At 18.6% G+C, this 18,722-nt stretch overlaps 3 protein-coding genes across 6 annotated transcripts; 1 reads left to right on the top strand and 2 right to left on the bottom strand.

The window, feature by feature from the left end:
• Nucleotides 1–848: 848 nt before the first annotated feature.
• LOC107994069 (putative autophagy-related protein 11) lies at nucleotides 849–14,603 on the bottom strand. Of its 4 annotated transcripts, XM_062076356.1 has the most exons (39): nucleotides 14,397–14,603; nucleotides 13,707–13,889; nucleotides 13,429–13,625; nucleotides 13,261–13,276; nucleotides 12,798–12,877; nucleotides 12,528–12,711; nucleotides 10,801–10,836; nucleotides 10,598–10,720; nucleotides 9,883–10,005; nucleotides 9,745–9,795; nucleotides 9,460–9,594; nucleotides 9,205–9,300; nucleotides 8,998–9,120; nucleotides 8,766–8,891; nucleotides 8,593–8,688; nucleotides 8,336–8,470; nucleotides 8,147–8,230; nucleotides 7,946–8,038; nucleotides 7,697–7,855; nucleotides 7,528–7,623; nucleotides 7,326–7,394; nucleotides 7,158–7,247; nucleotides 6,884–7,027; nucleotides 6,709–6,804; nucleotides 6,023–6,085; nucleotides 5,829–5,915; nucleotides 4,993–5,076; nucleotides 4,731–4,874; nucleotides 4,433–4,480; nucleotides 4,246–4,343; nucleotides 3,683–4,175; nucleotides 3,337–3,582; nucleotides 3,154–3,234; nucleotides 2,778–2,915; nucleotides 2,477–2,665; nucleotides 2,241–2,387; nucleotides 1,916–2,163; nucleotides 1,630–1,810; nucleotides 849–1,138 (listed from the first exon to the last, which is right to left on the bottom strand). In XM_062076356.1, exons 1-39 carry the CDS (start codon nucleotides 14,601–14,603, stop codon nucleotides 941–943), a joined length of 5,187 nt encoding a protein of 1,728 aa, XP_061932340.1. In that variant the 3' UTR covers nucleotides 849–940. The 4 variants fall into 4 exon arrangements, with proteins under 4 accessions (XP_061932340.1, XP_061932341.1, XP_061932342.1 ...); XM_062076357.1 differs by lacking the exon at nucleotides 10,801–10,836; XM_062076358.1 differs by lacking the exons at nucleotides 12,528–12,711; nucleotides 12,798–12,877; nucleotides 13,261–13,276; ... (1 more) ...; nucleotides 13,707–13,889; nucleotides 14,397–14,603 and adding an exon at nucleotides 11,024–11,067.
• LOC133666275 (uncharacterized) lies at nucleotides 11,095–12,044 on the bottom strand. Its single transcript, XM_062076383.1, has 2 exons — nucleotides 11,832–12,044; nucleotides 11,095–11,773 (listed from the first exon to the last, which is right to left on the bottom strand). Exons 1-2 carry the CDS (start codon nucleotides 11,970–11,972, stop codon nucleotides 11,366–11,368), a joined length of 549 nt encoding a protein of 182 aa, XP_061932367.1. The 5' UTR covers nucleotides 11,973–12,044; the 3' UTR covers nucleotides 11,095–11,365.
• A 302-nt stretch (nucleotides 14,604–14,905) lies between the features above and the next one.
• Nucleotides 14,906–18,300, top strand: LOC107994085 (notchless protein homolog 1). The gene is made up of 6 exons (XM_017050844.3): nucleotides 14,906–15,915; nucleotides 15,989–16,228; nucleotides 16,327–16,580; nucleotides 16,712–16,949; nucleotides 17,044–17,265; nucleotides 17,548–18,300. Exons 1-6 carry the CDS (start codon nucleotides 15,543–15,545, stop codon nucleotides 17,685–17,687), a joined length of 1,467 nt encoding a protein of 488 aa, XP_016906333.2. The 5' UTR covers nucleotides 14,906–15,542; the 3' UTR covers nucleotides 17,688–18,300.
• The last annotated feature ends 422 nt before the right edge of the window (nucleotides 18,301–18,722 follow it).

Below are 18,722 nucleotides of genomic sequence, written 5' to 3' on the forward strand. Positions count from 1 at the left end.
TTTTTCAATGAATGCTATGATTTTTGGAAACATACAAACAAATTCTTTTCATATGCATTTTCTTAATTTAATAATTTTTGATAATTTGCATTATATTCTTTTTTTAGATATAAATAAAAGATAAAATTATATTTAAATTTTTGATTAATTTTTATTTATTAAATAATATAATTATTTTCTTATAATATTCCTATAATATACCTATCAAAAAATTGTAACTAAATACATATGTTAAAAAATAATGAATCTTACTTACATGAACAAATGTATAATTCTATTTTATGTTTTTAAATAATATATTGTAATTAAAAAGCAAATTTATATAGTTTATATAGTTTATGTAGTATAAAATAGCAAATACTAATATAAAAAAATAAAAAGTTTAAAAAAAATTATCATTTAAAAGAAAGAAATAACATTTAAGTGAAATTTATATGCAATTTATCAATGCATATGAATTAGATAATGTTTGTATTTTTGTATTGTATATTTGTATTTTCATTTTTATCGTAATATTATTTAATAAGTAAACGTTTTTAAAATTTACAATATGTCATTTTTAGTATCCTCCAAAAGGACTGGAAGTATTTACCATAACAGAATGCAAACTTTTGCTTAAATTATTTCATAAATTATATATTAAAAATCTTGTATTAATCCATATTCTTTGTCATACAAATTATCACTTTACTATAAAATTAAATGCTTCAAAAAAAATTTAATTATAAAAAATTAAAACACAAAAGCATTTAATAATGATATTATTTACTCAATATATATTTACATTTTCGAATTGATTCGAATCGATAAATAAAAAGAAATTCTATTGTATAGAAAATAGTATAAAATAGTCTGATAAATTAATAATTTAATCATTTGTATGTGTATTACAAAATACAATTCTTTTTCATTTTAATAGATATAATAGCAATTCTACATATCATTTACTCGTAGATGATTGATAACCGCAATCATGATTTTCTTCTAATCTTACATCTGTATTCATCCTGTTAAAACAGTTTTCACTACATTCTATATTATTTTTTTGTAATTCATTTACTAAATATTTCATTTTAGGAAATAACCAACCATTATTGCACACTGAAATACGTCGTGTTGCCTTCATGAAATTTAATTTCTAAATAAAAAAAATATTTTAATTAGAGATAATGAAAAATACATAAAAAGAACTTATAATTCATAATATATATATATAAATCCAATCATAAATCAAAATATAATTTTATTAAATATTTAAAAAAATATTTTAATAATTGAATTTTTAGTATAATAATTAAATGAATGATTGAATATCAATATAAATAGTTTTAGAAAATGAATATAAAAAAAATTAAATTATTAGGAATTAATTTATTAATATTTAATATTTTTTATAAGTTAAAATTAAATATATAGGTAAATATTGTTTTTCTTAATTATATCATGAATTATAAAATCTTTAACAATATGAATCATAAAATATTTAAAATTAAAAATCGAATTATTCTTAATAGTTTTAGTTTTTTTTCAAATATGAATAAATCAAAAGTATTGAATATTAAATGTACTATAATAAAAATGTAATAAAAAAGAAAAGTAAAAGATCATATTTTTTTTAATGTTAATTACCTTCTGTGATGATAAATATTTGGAGTTTACAGGAAAACGTGTATCAATATTTTTTGGTAATATTTGACATCCTACACAAACATTTCTAACATTCTTATTACTATATCGATATACTCTTTTTAATCTTTGCATTAATACATGATTGATATGTCTTAGGCGCTTTGTTTCATCTATTAATACTCTGTAAATTATTTATTCACAATTTTTTAATAACTATAAACTTTAGTAACTATAAAGCTTTAAAAATATATATTAATCTGATTTTGAGAATTCTGAAAATACATACTTTTTCTCAAATCCAACTTGAACTAATTCCTGTTGTTGAGATTTTAATTTTGCACTAAGTTTGTTTACATATTCTCGTTGTTCTTCCATCCAAATACGTATACAAGAAACAACATATTGCGATTGATTACAAAGTTCTGATCTACTCATTGCTGTTTCTGTTAATTCTGCTGATATACAAGCCAAAGATTTATTTTTCAATTGACATTCCCTTTTTAATTCCAATAAAGATTTGTGCGTCTCTCGTAACTAAAGAAAATTTATAAATAATTTTTATTGAAATTATATATTAAAATATTTTGTTTTAAAAATAATTTAATATTCACCTCTGAAATAATTTCACAATTATTTTGTTCTATTATAGATTTTTCCTTAACAAGATCATTATTTTGTTCTTTGTATTCTTGTAATTGCTGTATTATACAGCGATTTGATTCTTCTATTTGTTTAAATTTTTCTCTTTCTTTTTCAATCTAAAAATATAAAAAACATTTGAAATTAATATTATTTAAAAAATAAAAACGTAAAAAAAAAATAAAAACAAAAATTAAATTAATTTCACCTGTTGTTGTAAAATATCTAATTGTTCTACATAAGATTTGCAAATATCTTGCAGATTGCAATGTTCAGTACTTTTTGATGAATAACTTGTTTGAATTTCTTCTAATTCATCTCTGAGCTTATCTAAACAATTTCCAAGCATAACTTTTTCTTTCTCTATACTTGATAATTTTAAACAATAATCTCTTTCCTAAAATAATTAAATAAAAAGATAAAAAAATATTCTTATTATTAAATTATATAAATTAAACATTTAAAATAAATAAATAATGTTAAAACATTTAAAAATAATAATACTATACCATATTTGTTAAACATTCTTGTAAATCAGCTTCTCGTTTTGTCATTATGATTAATTGTTCTTGTGCTTTATTAAAGTCTTCTGTAACTCTACAATAATTATTTTCAGTAAAGCATAATTGCATTTGAAGGTCTTTTAACTGAAAAAAAAAGATAATATAGGTGTTATCTTAAAGAATTTATAATTTTGAAATTATAATAATAATTAAATATAGATAATATTAGATATATATAAGTATGCATAAATATATATATATATATATATATATAGAAAGAGAGAGAGAGAGAGAGAGAGAGAGAGAGAGAGAGAGAGAGAGAGAGAGAGAGAGAGAGAGAGAGAAAGGACATATGTACATTAAGATATTTTAAAATATTTACCATGATTTTTAATTGACAAATATCTTCTTTAGTTTTATCTTCAAAGTTGCTATTCTCCATTTTCAATATAGAATTATCATTCTATAATTATTTATAATTACATTTTTAATATTATATTTTTACATAATATAATAAAAATTATAATTTATTTTATAAGAAATCATCTAAAATATTAAAACGTACCTTTATCACTTCATAATCTGCTTGAAGTTTAGCCATATTATCAGATTTTTCTTTTAACATTGTTTTTAGAGATTGTATTCTTTCATGTAAAGTTGACATTTCTTCTTCTGCTTCATTTAATTCAGATAAATATGCTTTGATCTGTTGATTCTTTACATCTAGTTTTTTTTCAAATTCTTCAATAATTTCTGTTTGTTTTTTTATAACAATTTCATTATTCGAAATTTGACTGCATAAATCATTAATCTAAATATAATGAAATAAAAACATTTTTATAAATTATTATTTAATTATAATTTTAAAAATTACTTAATTATTTTATTAAAATATAATAGAATAAAAAAACCTGTATTTGTTTGTCTTCTAATTTTTTTAATAACTTTTCAAATTTCGTGCTACTTTCTTGAGTAGACTGTAACTTTTCCAATAAATCTTCTGTATTTTTTGTTTGTTTTTTTAAGTCAGATTTAAGTTGTTCATTTTCATATTGTAAACAACACTCTGTATCTCTTAATTTCTGTAATTCAAATGAAATTTGTTGAATATAAATATCGTTTTCTCTTTCTGTTTTCAATTCCTTGTCAATTATGTCAAAATCTAATTTATATTTTTGTAGTTGCTTTTTCATATCTTCATTTTCTCTAATTAAAATTTCAATTTCTGTTTGTAAATCATGTTCATATGAATAATTTGTACATTGTTTCCTATTGTCATATGTTATATTTTCACAATCAAATATATTTTGAGTAATACAGCTTTTATCTTTAACTTCTATTTTATATTGACATTCTTTATCTTCTCCAATCTTTATTTTATATTCAGTTTTTAATGTTTGTTTTCTAAGTCAATTAATAATAATTTTTAAAATATTTTATATATTTTTATGAATAAAATTTTATATTAAAATACCTTAATTCTTGTAATTTTTCTTCTGCTTCTTGCCATAGTTTTTTTGTATTTAAATACTTATTCTCCAAATAGCATTTTGATTGTATCAGAGTATCTATCTGAAATGAAATTAATATATTTTATATGATATAAATAGTAAAAAAAATATATATATATAATGTATAATTTACTATAATAATTGTTATACCTCATTTTTTAGAGATTGAATATCATTTACACGAATTTCCAATTGTTCCTAGAAAATATCCAATTATTAATATATTAATAAAAAAAATATCTTTAATTTTTAAAATTAATTTTTAATATTTTATACTATATTTATGATATTTAACAATAATTATTTTTATAATTATTTTAATAACTAATATAAATTTTAACTCAAAATATAATAAAACTTTGATGAAAATAAATATTTTTTATTATCAAAACAAATAAATCAAACATTTCCACCACATTATTTGTTACAATATTTTATATTTCTCTACCTGTATTGTTTTTAAAATGAAATAATGTGTAATATGAATAAAATTAATAGCTAAGAAATTATTGTATTCCATGAAAATAATTTTTTGTTGAAGATCTTGAATTGCATTTCGTTGAAGCTCTAATAATTTGTCCTGTTTAGCTGCCTATATAAATTGAATTATATTATTATTATAAATATAATAATAAAAATTTTATAAACAACTAATATCATTTATATTAGAATGTCTATCAAATTAATTATAAAGAAAAGATTTATAATACCTCTGCAAAACATTCATTATATTGACTTTGAATTTCTTCTACATATATCATCAATAAGCGAATAGTTTCAATTTTTCCTTCAGACTGCAAATAATAGGTAGTTAGATTTTTTTCTAGAAATAATATTTAAAAATAATATTTATATAATAACGATAACACCACTTACACAAACATTGTTTTTATGTATAAAATTTTATCACACTTAATTTTTATACTATATATTTGAAATTAAAAAAGTAATATTAATTTAATTAATTTATAATTATTGATATTTAATTAAAACATTAATTAAAATGGAACAAATACATGCATGTTATTTATTAAATTATTTATTATAACAATGATAATAAAATTTATTATTTAGAAATGATTTTTTTTTAAAGAAATATATTTATTTTTATCTTAAAACGATAAAATAGATTTTCTTAATAAACATTTTTAACAATTTTAATTGTCAACAATAATTATAAAAATAAAATTTTAAATATTGTATACAAATTTACAGAATTTTAAATATTTTAGATAATATATAATATATAATATATAATATATAATATATAATATATAATTATTGTGAATCTAAAAATATAAAATATAATGTAAAAAAATTAAAAAAAAATTCAATTATTTTATATATTAGAAACTATTAAAATATAAAAATTACATTATAGATTACTATCTTATTTATATATTGAATAATTATTTTATATAAATAATCTATATAAGTTAATTGCACATATTTAATTATTATAAATTAATGTTTAAACATCATGCACATTCCTTTGATTGAATGTTACAGACGGAATTGCAGACCACTGTTCACTCATATCACTCACTGTTCTATTTCCCATTTGATCTATACATTTTTTAGCTTCCACTACAGCATTTTGTAAGTGACCAATAGTTTGAATTTGAAGTTCATTCTAAAGAACAAAGTATATTTTTATTATTTGATAGAAACAAATAACATTTCATATATAAAAATAAAAATTTCTTATATAATTTTTATTTATATAAAATTAATACAAACCTGTTTTGATAAATCTTTTTTTTCCTTCTCATATTGAGAAATTATTTGATTTTGATTATCGATCTAAAAATATATACATTATATGATATATTAAAATATTTGTAACTGACATACCTTTGACTAATCTTGATAGTTTTAAATTAATAATCACATTTTTGATGAAACAATTTAGAAAGATTATTGAAGTAATAAATATTTTAACAAATTATATAGTTTAAGAATTAAATAAATAACATAAACATTATATTAATGTTATAATCTTTTGTTCTAAATTCTAATTTTAAATTTCTTGGGATAAATAATATAATTATACAATAATAAAATTGTTAATTTTTCATAACAAAAAAGATCCGTGTTTTTATTAGTATTTTATATAGATCTAGATTTGTTTTTGAAATATGAGAATTGCATATATCTTTGGATATATATATATATATATTATTTCTTTTTTATATTTTCTTATTATTTTTTATTATTTGAATATTAAAAAATTGAGCAATTTATCTTATAAGTTAAAAAAGTGAAATTTTTAAAATTCCAAATTATAAAATAAAAAAAAATTTTTAATTTCTTTTGTTATGAAGATTGTTTTTTTTATAATTTTAAATATTTTATACAATGAATTATTAATATTAAATATTATAAAATAATTCCTTTTTGAAATAGAAGACTTAATATCAACATACCTTTTCCTGATACTTTTGGTGAAGTTCTTTCAATTCAGTTTGTGTCATTACAATAGAATCTTTTTGAATACCAATAATTTCCTTCATATTTTCTATCTATAAATATAATTGTGATTATATATTATTAATATTTTTATTCATATTTAAATTTTGTTCAAAATTCAATAATACTTACAAGTTTATCTTTGGAATATAATGCATTTTTGAGTTCTTCAATTTCTTGAAAGCAATTGTCTAATTCACTTTCATGTTTTTGTAATATTTCCAATAAATTCATTAATGATCTTGCAGAGGAACAACAATTAGAATCTTCACAAATCTGTAAGATTATTTTAAAATAAATGAAATTTATAATTCATGCATTTATATTATAATATATAATTTTTATTTAAAATTTTATACATTCATTATAAACGTAAAATTAAATAAAATAAGAAATTTATACAAACCAATTTTTTAAGTTCTGTTTTAAGTTCTTGAAGACCAATTTTTGTACATTTTATGCTATTTTTTAATTTTTTAAATAACTGATGTGCAGTCTATAAAAACAAATAAATTTATTAATTTTAATTTAATGTAATTATATTTATTTTATATAAATTATCAATAATATTTACCATTGTATCATGTCTAAATTGATAACAATTACATTGCAACAAAGTTTCTTCCATATTATATTCATTGTGCTTTTATTTAGACATAAAGAATATGAAAAATATAACTTATATTAATTTACATATATACCTTATAATTTTAAATTTCTATTATTAACATTATATTATATTAAAAAAAAAAATGATTCATAAAAAATAAACTTACAGAAGAATTTAATAATTCCTTAGATTTTTTTAATTCAATTTCGATATCGTTTAATTCACGTCTAAGAGTACATTCAATTTCTTTTTGAAATTTAAGCTAAAATTATAGATATGTATAAATAATTTTATTTAATAATATTAAATAAATATTGTATGTAAGTAATATTTACAGTATTTTCTAATTCTATAATTTTTTTTTTTAATTTCATATTGTTTATAGAATGAGATCGTCTATAATTGTCTGCTTTTCCATGTATTATATGAAGCTCTTCTTCTAATGACTGAATATTATTTCTTAAAAAATTATTTGCTTCTTCATTGCATTTGGCCTACAAGAGACAAATATAAAAATAAATATAATAAGCTGATAAATTAATAAGTAATAAACATTAAATATCTAATAATAATCTATTAAATACCTCATGTTGTAATATTTTAACTTGATCTTGTAAATCAGTTACTCTATATTTCCATAAACATGTTTTTTTATCGCATTCTGAATTAAGTGATTTCTGTAAAACAATTATTATAAATAAAAAAATTATTTTATAATATATATTATAAAATAATTTTTATATATATTATAAATATATATATATATATGTATATAAATTTCTTACTTGTGATAGTTTATATTTTAAATCATCATATTCTTTTCTTAATTTGTTCACACTTTGTTTAGTTTGCAACACCTCATGCAAAATCTAAAATAAAAAAAATACATATATTTATATTAAAAAATATATCTATATTATAGTATTAAAAATTAAATAAAATTTTATTTAATTGAAATATAAATAAATACATACATGTTCTTTTGAAGAAAAGAATGTTTCTAATACATCTTGTACTTTTAAATGAATTGTATCAACCTCTTCCTCTAATTTTTGTAATTTTTGTTCTTTTTGTGATAATGTTATTTCTACTATATCATGTTCTGTCAACTATAAATAATAACGCACAAATTAAGTAATGATATGGAAATAAATAATTATTTATTTACTAACTAATGAATTGAAATTAATAAATAATAATTAATCAAATTTATAACAATTACTATACTAACTGTTTCATCTATTTTGTCATGTAACTTTTTTGTGGATAAATCTACTTCACAAAATTGATTCTTCAATTTCTCAAGATCTTTTACTATACAACACCCCTGAAATAATTTAAATATTATTTATTTAATATTAATATTTTAACACCATTTAAATAACAAAGAAATTTAAAAATTACTTGAACTTGAAATATTTGCAAACTAGATGATGTTTGTTCTATTTCTTCAATTATTGAACATAATAAGTCATAATTAGATATATTTGTACAGTTAGATATGTCTTCTACATAATATGACATATTTTCCTAAAATTTTGAAATAATCATAAAATTATAATATCATGATTTTTAAATAATATTTTTAAATCATGATTAATAAAATAAAATAATTAAAAAAAAATATGAATCATACATTAGACTGCATTTCATTGACATGACTTAATTGAGATTGAGTAATATTTATTTCATTTTTTATATCTTTCAATTTATTCTCTCCTGAAATAATTCTATCATTATGTCTTACTCTTTCTTCTTCCTATGATAAAAAAAAATATGTATCAATTATAAAATGATATAATAAATGATAATATTAAATATAATTATATTTAATCATTCTTACTTGTAATTGTAATTTATTAACCACATTTGCTATCTTTTCTCGACATTTTATTAATTGATTTTGTACATTCAAAACTTCTTTATTTAAATCGATATACTATAAAAATATTTTTAATATTATTAACATATAATAAAATATATATAATAAAATAATAATAAAATATTATTATTATATTATATTATATAATATTAATATGATTAATGTTATTAATAATATAAAATTATATATATATATATATATTAACATATAATATACCTTTTGATGTCTACATTTAAAGGAAGAAACAATCATATTTATTTCATCTTTGATATCTTCCATAGTAATTTGTGCTTCAACAGCACATTCTCTAAATATATCCATTAACTTAAATTGATTAATATCTGTATTTGGCTATAATATATAATTAATTTATTATTTTATAAAATATTATATAAAATTTACATTTTAATTATTTGATTTACATTTAAATAAAAATTTATTTTCCTTAAAATATATTATTTTTTAAAGTAAAATAAAATTTAAATATTAGCTAATACTTACTAATAAATTTAAATTTTCTGTATGAAAAAGATCATCATTTTCTATTTGAAGCTATAGCAATATAAAATAAAATTTAATAAATAATCAATATTTATATATGATTGTTTAATAAATAAATAAATAAATAATTATACATACTAAAGAATTAATTATTTCAATTAATTCATCCTTTTTTGAGTATATTTTGTTTACATATTCAATATTTCTAGCTAATTTATATTTTATGTTATCCATATTAGATTCATTATTAATTTTATATTCCTGTTCAATTAAAAATATCAAAATATGTATATATATTATTTTTTAATAATATAGTAATTATATAAAATTTTTAATACTATTGTTAAAAAGAATTATTTTACAAAAAATTAATTTTACAATAAATTTATAAATATTAAAATAACTATTTATAAAATTAATATTAATAAACATTTTTCAGAGAATATCACTGTCAACACAATTAAACTAATAATATACAATTTTTATTTTATATTTTGTTACAATTGAAAAATAAATTTAGAATTAATTGACAAGAATCGTTCCTGTTTCTATAAATACTGAAATTTCTATTAAATTTAATTATATTTTACAATTTTTTTTATAATCAATAGTACAAATAATTGAAAAATGTTTATCAATAAGATTCCAAATTAAAAACAGTTCCATGTATGCATACTTTACAAGACATATAATGCATATCAAGCATTTGAATAAACTGTTTTTTCTAATTGCTGAATTAAAAAATTATACACCATTTTATTCAAAATTTTTAACTGAATATTTCATAGAAATTTATACAAATATATAATTTTGAAATTTAATTAAAATATTAATTATATTTAAAGTTACCAACTTCATCTTTCTCACAGCATAATTTTTCTACAGTTTTTTCCAGTTCTACTTTTAACTTAGAAAGATCTTCCTTTTCTTGTTCCATCAATGATTTTACTTTATTCAAATATGATACAATTTGATTCTAAAAATTATAATCTATATAATAACATGTAATAGCAATTATAAATTATTAAATATTGAAATTTACAATATCTATATTACCTGTTGATTTATAGAATTCCTTGGATTTTTAATATCCTAAGGAAAAATAAAATTTTAAATTTAAATTAAATTTAAAATTTTTAAATTATAGTTATTTTTAAATTTTTAAATTTAAGTTATATATGAAATTTAGAAATACTATTTTTATTATTTTATTAAAATATCATTTTTTTTAGATATAAGAAAAAAGAAATAAAATTATTATATATATAATTTTACCAACCTCTTGAAAAGTTTATATAAAGTTTCTTATATCAACATAATCAATCTATATATTATGAATTTCCTGAAATTTTATTTTGAAATATAAACAAAAAATATGTTAAATAATAAATATATGAATAAAGTATTGATTTCAATGTGCATGTTAAAAGAATGAAATATATATATTTTTATGTTAAATAAATGAAATATATATATATTTTTATATAAATGGCAATCATATTGAAATATAATATTGAAGATTTTAAATTTATAAATTATATATATATTTAATATTAATATAAGAACTTAATATTTTCATTATTATATCAATTGATTAGTATATATGTATATACAATATATTTTAATTTTCAGAAATAAAAACATTTTTGTTGTCCAAAGATTGTTTACATATATTAAAAGGTGGCAATTTTTTGCTGTATTTCAAAATTTTTTTATCAATGTTATGAAATTTTGTATACATATTAATTTTACTAAACTCAGTGTTTGCACAATAATCTATTGTTTTATTTGCTAAATTATTTTCTTTTGTTTTCATTGTAGGTATATTTTTTGTTAATTTATTACAATCCAAAATATTTTCAATATAAGTTTGTAAAATAGAATTATTTTTATGCTTTGCAGATGTTTGCATCATTTTTGATACAATAATTTTTTCACATAATTTACAAAAAAATTCCATCTCTTGATTATCAATAGTAATTTTGTTATAACAATTATGAGTAGAAGAAAAGAAACTAGAATATAGACACTGAAAATAAAAAGTATCATTATTATTCATGTACAAATGCACGATTTATAATTTATACCTTAGCTATTCGTCTTAGTTCTTTTCGCATTTTTTTAATGATGCCCTCTTTAAAATGAATTTGCATATTTGCATAATGACATTGCTCTTGCAATATAGTCATTTTTTTTTGAAGAGAAGTTACTATTTCATTTTTTTCCATCACTTCAGCTGTTAAAACACTTTGCTTCTCTACTGATTCCTGATAGTTAATACAAATAAAATTATAACTAAATTGTTATTTTGAAATAAAATACACACGCAAGCAAAAAGTTTTAACACAAACTTTTTGAAGATTAGCCATCTGTTGCTCTATGTCTTGAACTGTCTTGTATTTTTCACTCAACTGAATCTTTAAATTATTCAAATTTATATCGCTATCGCGAACTGTTATTGCCAAATTAGATTTCGCGTCGCGTAAACGTTCGTGCAAAATTTTTATTTCTACATCTTTTTCAAGCAATAGATTTTCCACAATATCAGCCATTAACATAATCTGGATGGCAATAAAAATTTAAAAAATAATTTATCATTATCAATTTAGAAAATCTCATATATTTGAAAATATTTCAATATGATTGCCTTATTATTTATTATTTAATATATATTTAATATTTAATTATTTTATTTTATTAAAATTATGCACAGATGCATATATGGATAGATATTCTAAATTTCAATCTATATTAATTATTTTACTTAAAAGATGTTAACTTACATCAAAAGTTTCTTGATTATTTTCTACAAATGTACTGCATGCAATTTGATCTGTAAATTTAACACGTCTTCTAAGATTATCACTAAGATTTTGAAACTGAAAAGCATATGTTTTAATGGTATCTTCCTTTATTTGTAATTTTGCATTAAGATCAATTAATTTATCCTCTAATTCTTTTTGGTGTCTAGAAAAATAAAAAATTTATTATTTATAATTATATGTATGATATCAAATTCTCAATATTTAAATTCGTTTTTCATTTTTACTTACACAATCATTTTTTTTTCATTTTCTTCAAAATTTTTTATTTGCAATTTTAAAGATTGTACTTTTTTGTGATTTATATCTTCCTAATTTTAAAATCAGAAAATTAATTTCAAAAAATTAATATACTATTATTAATATATATTATAGAAAATTCAAATATAATAAAAACGACAATTTATACATAATTATGTTACATACCCACCATTTATTTTGCATAAAAATTATATAGTATATGTAACAAAGGATTTAATAAAAAGAGTGTAGGAAATTAAAATATAAAATAAAAATATAAAATATATATGTACATATATAGCAAAAAATAAAAGCTTAATTAAAGAGTTGTTGAATAGGAAGGATGTATCATGCAAATACTTCTGTCTAATGGATAATTTGATTTATTCATGAAGTCATGACTAATTTGTATTCTAAGTTTGAATTTCTTATCACCATCTATGTTTATATTTACCTGATCACAGGTACAACTGCAAAAGTATAAAAGAAACTGTTACTTAATTTTAATAAGAAAAAATTTTCAAATTCATACAAATTTACAAATATTAAAAATAATCATTAATAATAAGTTATATGAAAAATATACATATAATATGAAAGATATTTGATTAAGAGAACTTACTTAGTAGGAACAGGTATATCACTAGGTTGAATTTCAAAGAATTTTATATCATCTAAAGTCCAATGATTTTCTTGTGCAGCACGCCGTATTAATTCTAATAATCCTCTAATATCACTTTGAAGAAACTCAATTTTTTGTTGCATACATTCCTCATCTTTTTCTAAATTACTTACACGATTTAAAAGTGTACTTATAGTCTATAATAACAATTGTCTTATATTATAAATTTACATTATACTATTTTAATAATTTGAGAAAAAAGATTTTAAATAACATACCTTTTCTGTATTCGTTGACTTTTTCATATTTCCAGAAACTAGCATTGATGAATGTTTCAATTTTTCTTCTAATAATTTAACTCTGTTACAAGCAGCTTGTTCTAAATCCTCTACTACTTGTACTAGCATAATGTTTTGTTCTTTTAAATTTTTAATCCATTCTTTTGAAATTTCTAATTTCATCTATAAATTATTAAATATTAATAAAAATTAAAATATAAACATATATTTTTCCATATTAACAATTAATTTATTTCTGTTTCTTTCATTAAATATAATATATAAAATATATTTTTTATATAATTAAAAATTTTCTATAAAATTATAAATTTTTTAATATTCTTAATATTAATTTCAAAATTCTTAATATTTTTAATGTATATTAAAAAAAATAAAATCTTTTAAAGATATTCTAGTATATAGTTTGATATAACTTTAATTGTTTTTATTAATAAATAATATAACTTATTATTTATTAAGTTGAATTTGAAATTGTTAAATACAAAAAATATACAAAAAAAAAAACTTTGAAAAATTTATATTTAAATTACTCAATGTTAGAAGAATATAATTGTATTTATTATTTTAAAAATATATATATTAATTTTTTTAAATTTAAATAAATAATAATTAAATTATACAAATAGAATGACAATATATTAAATTAACTTTATATTAGAAAGAACTTACGCAAACTTGATCAAATTTATTTTCAAATTCGCGATCAACATTTTCAATACGTGTCTCATACAATTTTTGAAATTCATCGATAATTTTTAAAGTCTCAGTTTCACCGCAAAATTCCCCGGTAGTTTCATCAATAGCAGTACAATTGCGATCTTCATCGGGAAGTTTAGAAACACATTGAGTAAATTCAATCGAATCAAATGAATTCATGGCATATAAATGTAAAAACCAAATAACACGTATGAATTATTAATTTGTTAAATTAAAAATCTTCCTACACTCAGATTATAAATAATCTTAAAATAACCATCAACACATATTAACTCGCCATTTTATTATTATAGTTGTCAACGTATTTTTACATCTATGAATAGTAGATAAGTAAGAGGCATAACTCTTTTTTTTAATCCTATAAAGAAATTAGATATACATATATTTACATGAAAGAGCGGCTTTAAAAAAATAATTTTTAATTAAATTGAAATTGTATATTTCTAAAATTATCAATATCAAAGAATAATAATTATAAATAAATTTTATATAACTTTTTATTTATTGTTATTATATTTTTGATTTGATTATTGATATTTTTATTATATAAATTATACTTTTATATACTTTTATATTATATTATATTATATAAATTATATTTTTTTTATAAAAATAAAAGAAATACAAAAATAAATTCTTATTAATGAATATTTATTAAAAAATATTAGATAAAATATAATAGATAAAACATAAATATTAAATAAATACATTATAATTATTTAATAAAATATATTAAAAAATCTTGATAATTAAAACAAATATTTTGCATTAAAAAGTTTTTCAACGATTAAATTAAATTCAAATTTTCATTGAAAATTTGACCAATTTTTATTTCATTTATAAATAAATAGGTTAGAATCACATATTATAATCAAAATCATAACTTTTAAGTTTTGTTTGTGAATTTTTTTCTGATCACGTGCATAAAATTTTTTTATATAAATAATTAATTATTTTTATATGAATTTAAAAGTTTTTTTTTATTTTCTAATATGAATAATATTAAAATTAATACGATTTTATTAATGCAAATATAATTTATATAAATTCTTATACTGTTATCGTTTTAAGAAATATCTAAATAATAATTATTCAAACATGAATAAAAGAAAATTTGAAGAGGAAAATGAAAATAAACAAAATAATGGAAATTCTTCAACAGAAACAATAAAAGTTAAACGGATTTTATCACGTTTTAAATCAGATAAGGGTGAAATATTACCTGGTGGTTTATTAGACTTACCTATAAATATTACAGTTGATAAATTACAAACAATTTGTAATACACTTTTACAAAATGAAGAACCTATACCTTTTGCTTTTTATGTAAATAATATTGAGATCACAGATAGTTTGGAAAATAATATCAAAGAAAATTTTAGTGTTAGTGAGGATATAATTGAAGTTATATATCAACCACAAGCAATTTTTAAAGTGAAAGCAATTACACGATGTACTGGATCTTTAGAAGGTTTATATTTTATTATATACAATTATAAAATTTTATATATATTAAATAAAAACAAACATTTATTGAAACATAGGACATAAAGAGGCAGTAATATCAGTTGCTTTTTCACCTAATGGAACATGTTTAGCTAGTGGTTCTGGAGATACAACAGTTAGATTTTGGGATATATATACACAAACTCCATATTATACATGTGAAGGACATAAACATTGGGTATTATGTATATCATGGTCTCCATGTGGAACTAAACTAGCATCTGCATGTAAAAATGGTACCATATTATTATGGAATCCAAAAACAGGAAAACAGATAGGTAACTATTAGAAAAATTTAAATTTACTCATAAAAAAATGAAAAATAAACTAATTTTTTAAAATACAAATAATATAATTTATATTTATGCATTTTTAGGAAAAGCTATGTTAGGTCACAAAATGTGGATTACTTCTCTATGTTGGGAACCATATCACAAAAATTCCGAATGCCAGTATTTAGTTAGTGCTTCAAAAGATTGTGATTTAAGAATATGGGACACAATACGTTCACAAACAGTTCGTATTCTTTCTGGTCATACAAAAAGTGTAACATGTGTTAAATGGGGTGGAAATGATCTTATCTATTCTGCTTCACAAGATAGAACTATAAAAGTGTGGAGAGCTGAAGATGTAAGTTATAATAGAAAAAACATACTAGATAAAAAACAGCAAATATATATTAAATTATTAAAAAACAGCAAATATATATATAAAATTCATTATAAGATATTCATATAATTAAATTAATTGAATATATATAGGGAATTTTATGTAGAACTTTAGAAGGTCATGCACATTGGGTGAATACTTTAGCATTAAATGTCGACTATGTACTCAGAACTGGTCCTTTTCATTTTGGAACAGAGCAAAATAAAACTGAAACTCGTGTAGAATATGCAAAAAAATGTTATGAATCTGTAGGCGAAGAAATACTTGTTTCTGGTTCTGATGATTTTACATTATATCTATGGAGACCAGAAAAGGAAAAAAAATTCATTGGTATTATTTATTATAACACACACACAAGTATATAAGTAGATATAAGTATTTTCATAAAATAAAAATATAAATATTTTTCTCTCTAAATTTTTAGCAAGATTGACAGGACATCAGCAATTGATTAACGATGTAAAATTCTCGCCAAATGGTCGTATAATTGCATCTGCTTCATTTGATAAATCAATAAAATTATGGGAATCAAATACAGGAAAATATATAACTTCATTAAGAGGCCATGTACAAGCTGTATATTCAATTTCATGGAGTGCAGATTCTCGTTTACTTGTTAGTGGCAGTGCAGATTCTACTTTAAAAGGTAAATAAAAATAATAAATATTTTTATATTATTTTAATATATATAAATATGTATCAATATATTTTTATTTTATTTTATAAAAAATAATTAGATGATACAAATGAAGATTTTATTTGATAAAAAATTTGATAAAATATTATTATTATTATTTATTGTATTCTATTTCTAATGAATCTCTAAATTAATTTTTAAAAAAATAGATTAATGATAGTATAAACATAATCATTACATAATTTAATTAGAATCATTTTATAATAAAATTATTTTTTATTCTTGTTATAGTATGGAGTTTAAAAACGAAAAAACTTTGTCAAGATTTACCTGGTCATGCAGACGAAATTTATGCAGTGGATTGGTCTCCAGATGGATGCCGTGTCGTATCAGGTGGAAAGGATAAGATTTTGCGACTTTGGCAGAATTAAATAATGTGTATAAATTTTTTTTTAATAATTCTGAAGTTTTATGCAATTAACAAATGAAATTTTCACAAACAAAATATTTATTCAAAATAAAATCTTAGATTTAATTATTATGTAATTATTAAGAAATTGTTTGAAATTTAAATATAAATAGATGAATAATTCTTAAATCAAAAATAATTTTTTAAAATAGGCATTGATAACGAAGGGGATTTATTTATTATTGTTAAAATAATAGCGCGAATAATAATAAATTAAATTCTTTTAAAAAATCTACAATAGTTTTGTTCAGAAAAGTAGAATAAATTGATTATGGGTATGTAAATAACAAAATGACCATGCTCGGATAAGTAAAATAAGTTGTATGATTTAGAAAAAGAAATCAAATGGAAGAATATGATATCTATAATATTTTATAAAGATTTCATGATGTTCGACGATATATTAAAGATTCCTATCTTGCAACTTATATTTAAATATAACAATATAACATGTATATTCATATAACAAATAAAATTAAACTTCAATCCATATAATTTTTATGTTACTTGTATTTTTGTTACAAGTGTATTATAAAAATATATATTGTTTTAATAAATAATATTTTTTATATTTTCATATTTTTTTTTATTTCAAAATAAAAAAAATAAATAATTAGAAATAAACAGAGAAAGATTAAAAAATATTAAAATCAGCATTATTTGTTAAATTTTGCAAATGATACAAAAAAGACAAGAAACAATAAGAGAAGGATAGAGTAAGAGAAGTAATTGTCAGCGTCATTTCTTGAGTAAAAATATCTCTAAAAAATCAAAATATTTAAAAAATGATTAACAATCAATTCTTATTATATCTTTATTTTTTTTTTGTTATTCTTTCTTTGTGTCTATTTTATTTGTGACATTCTGAGATGGCTCTAATTTTCAAATTTTTATTGTCTTTTTACACTATTTTTTTCTGTTACAATACTTTTAGTATACAATCATAGAGGTCGAAATGTCAATTGAACATATTCACCGTTTTTATGTCAAAAGTACA

Source organism: Apis cerana, linkage group LG6 (genome assembly GCF_029169275.1).
Source record: "Apis cerana isolate GH-2021 linkage group LG6, AcerK_1.0, whole genome shotgun sequence".
NCBI classification, from domain to species: Eukaryota; Metazoa; Arthropoda; class Insecta; order Hymenoptera; family Apidae; genus Apis; species Apis cerana.

Excerpts from the sequence above, each read along its gene's own strand:
- LOC133666275 (XM_062076383.1), bottom strand. The coding sequence starts at position 11,972 with ATGGAAAAAAATGAAATAGTAACTTCTCTTCAAAAAAAAATGACTATA. Across the intron at positions 11,774-11,831 it reads AACTAAGACGAATAGCTAAG|TGTCTATATTCTAGTTTCTT; the intron begins GTATAAATTATA and ends TTTTATTTTCAG.
- LOC107994085 (XM_017050844.3), top strand. The coding sequence starts at position 15,543 with ATGAATAAAAGAAAATTTGAAGAGGAAAATGAAAATAAACAAAATAAT. Across the intron at positions 15,916-15,988 it reads ATGTACTGGATCTTTAGAAG|GACATAAAGAGGCAGTAATA; the intron begins GTTTATATTTTA and ends ATTGAAACATAG. Across the intron at positions 16,229-16,326 it reads AAAAACAGGAAAACAGATAG|GAAAAGCTATGTTAGGTCAC; the intron begins GTAACTATTAGA and ends ATGCATTTTTAG.
- LOC107994069 (XM_062076356.1), bottom strand. The coding sequence starts at position 14,603 with ATGAATTCATTTGATTCGATTGAATTTACTCAATGTGTTTCTAAACTT. Across the intron at positions 6,086-6,708 it reads ACCAAAAGTATCAGGAAAAG|ATCGATAATCAAAATCAAAT; the intron begins GTATGTTGATAT and ends ATATATTTTTAG. Across the intron at positions 2,666-2,777 it reads AAGAATGTTTAACAAATATG|GAAAGAGATTATTGTTTAAA; the intron begins GTATAGTATTAT and ends TAATTATTTTAG.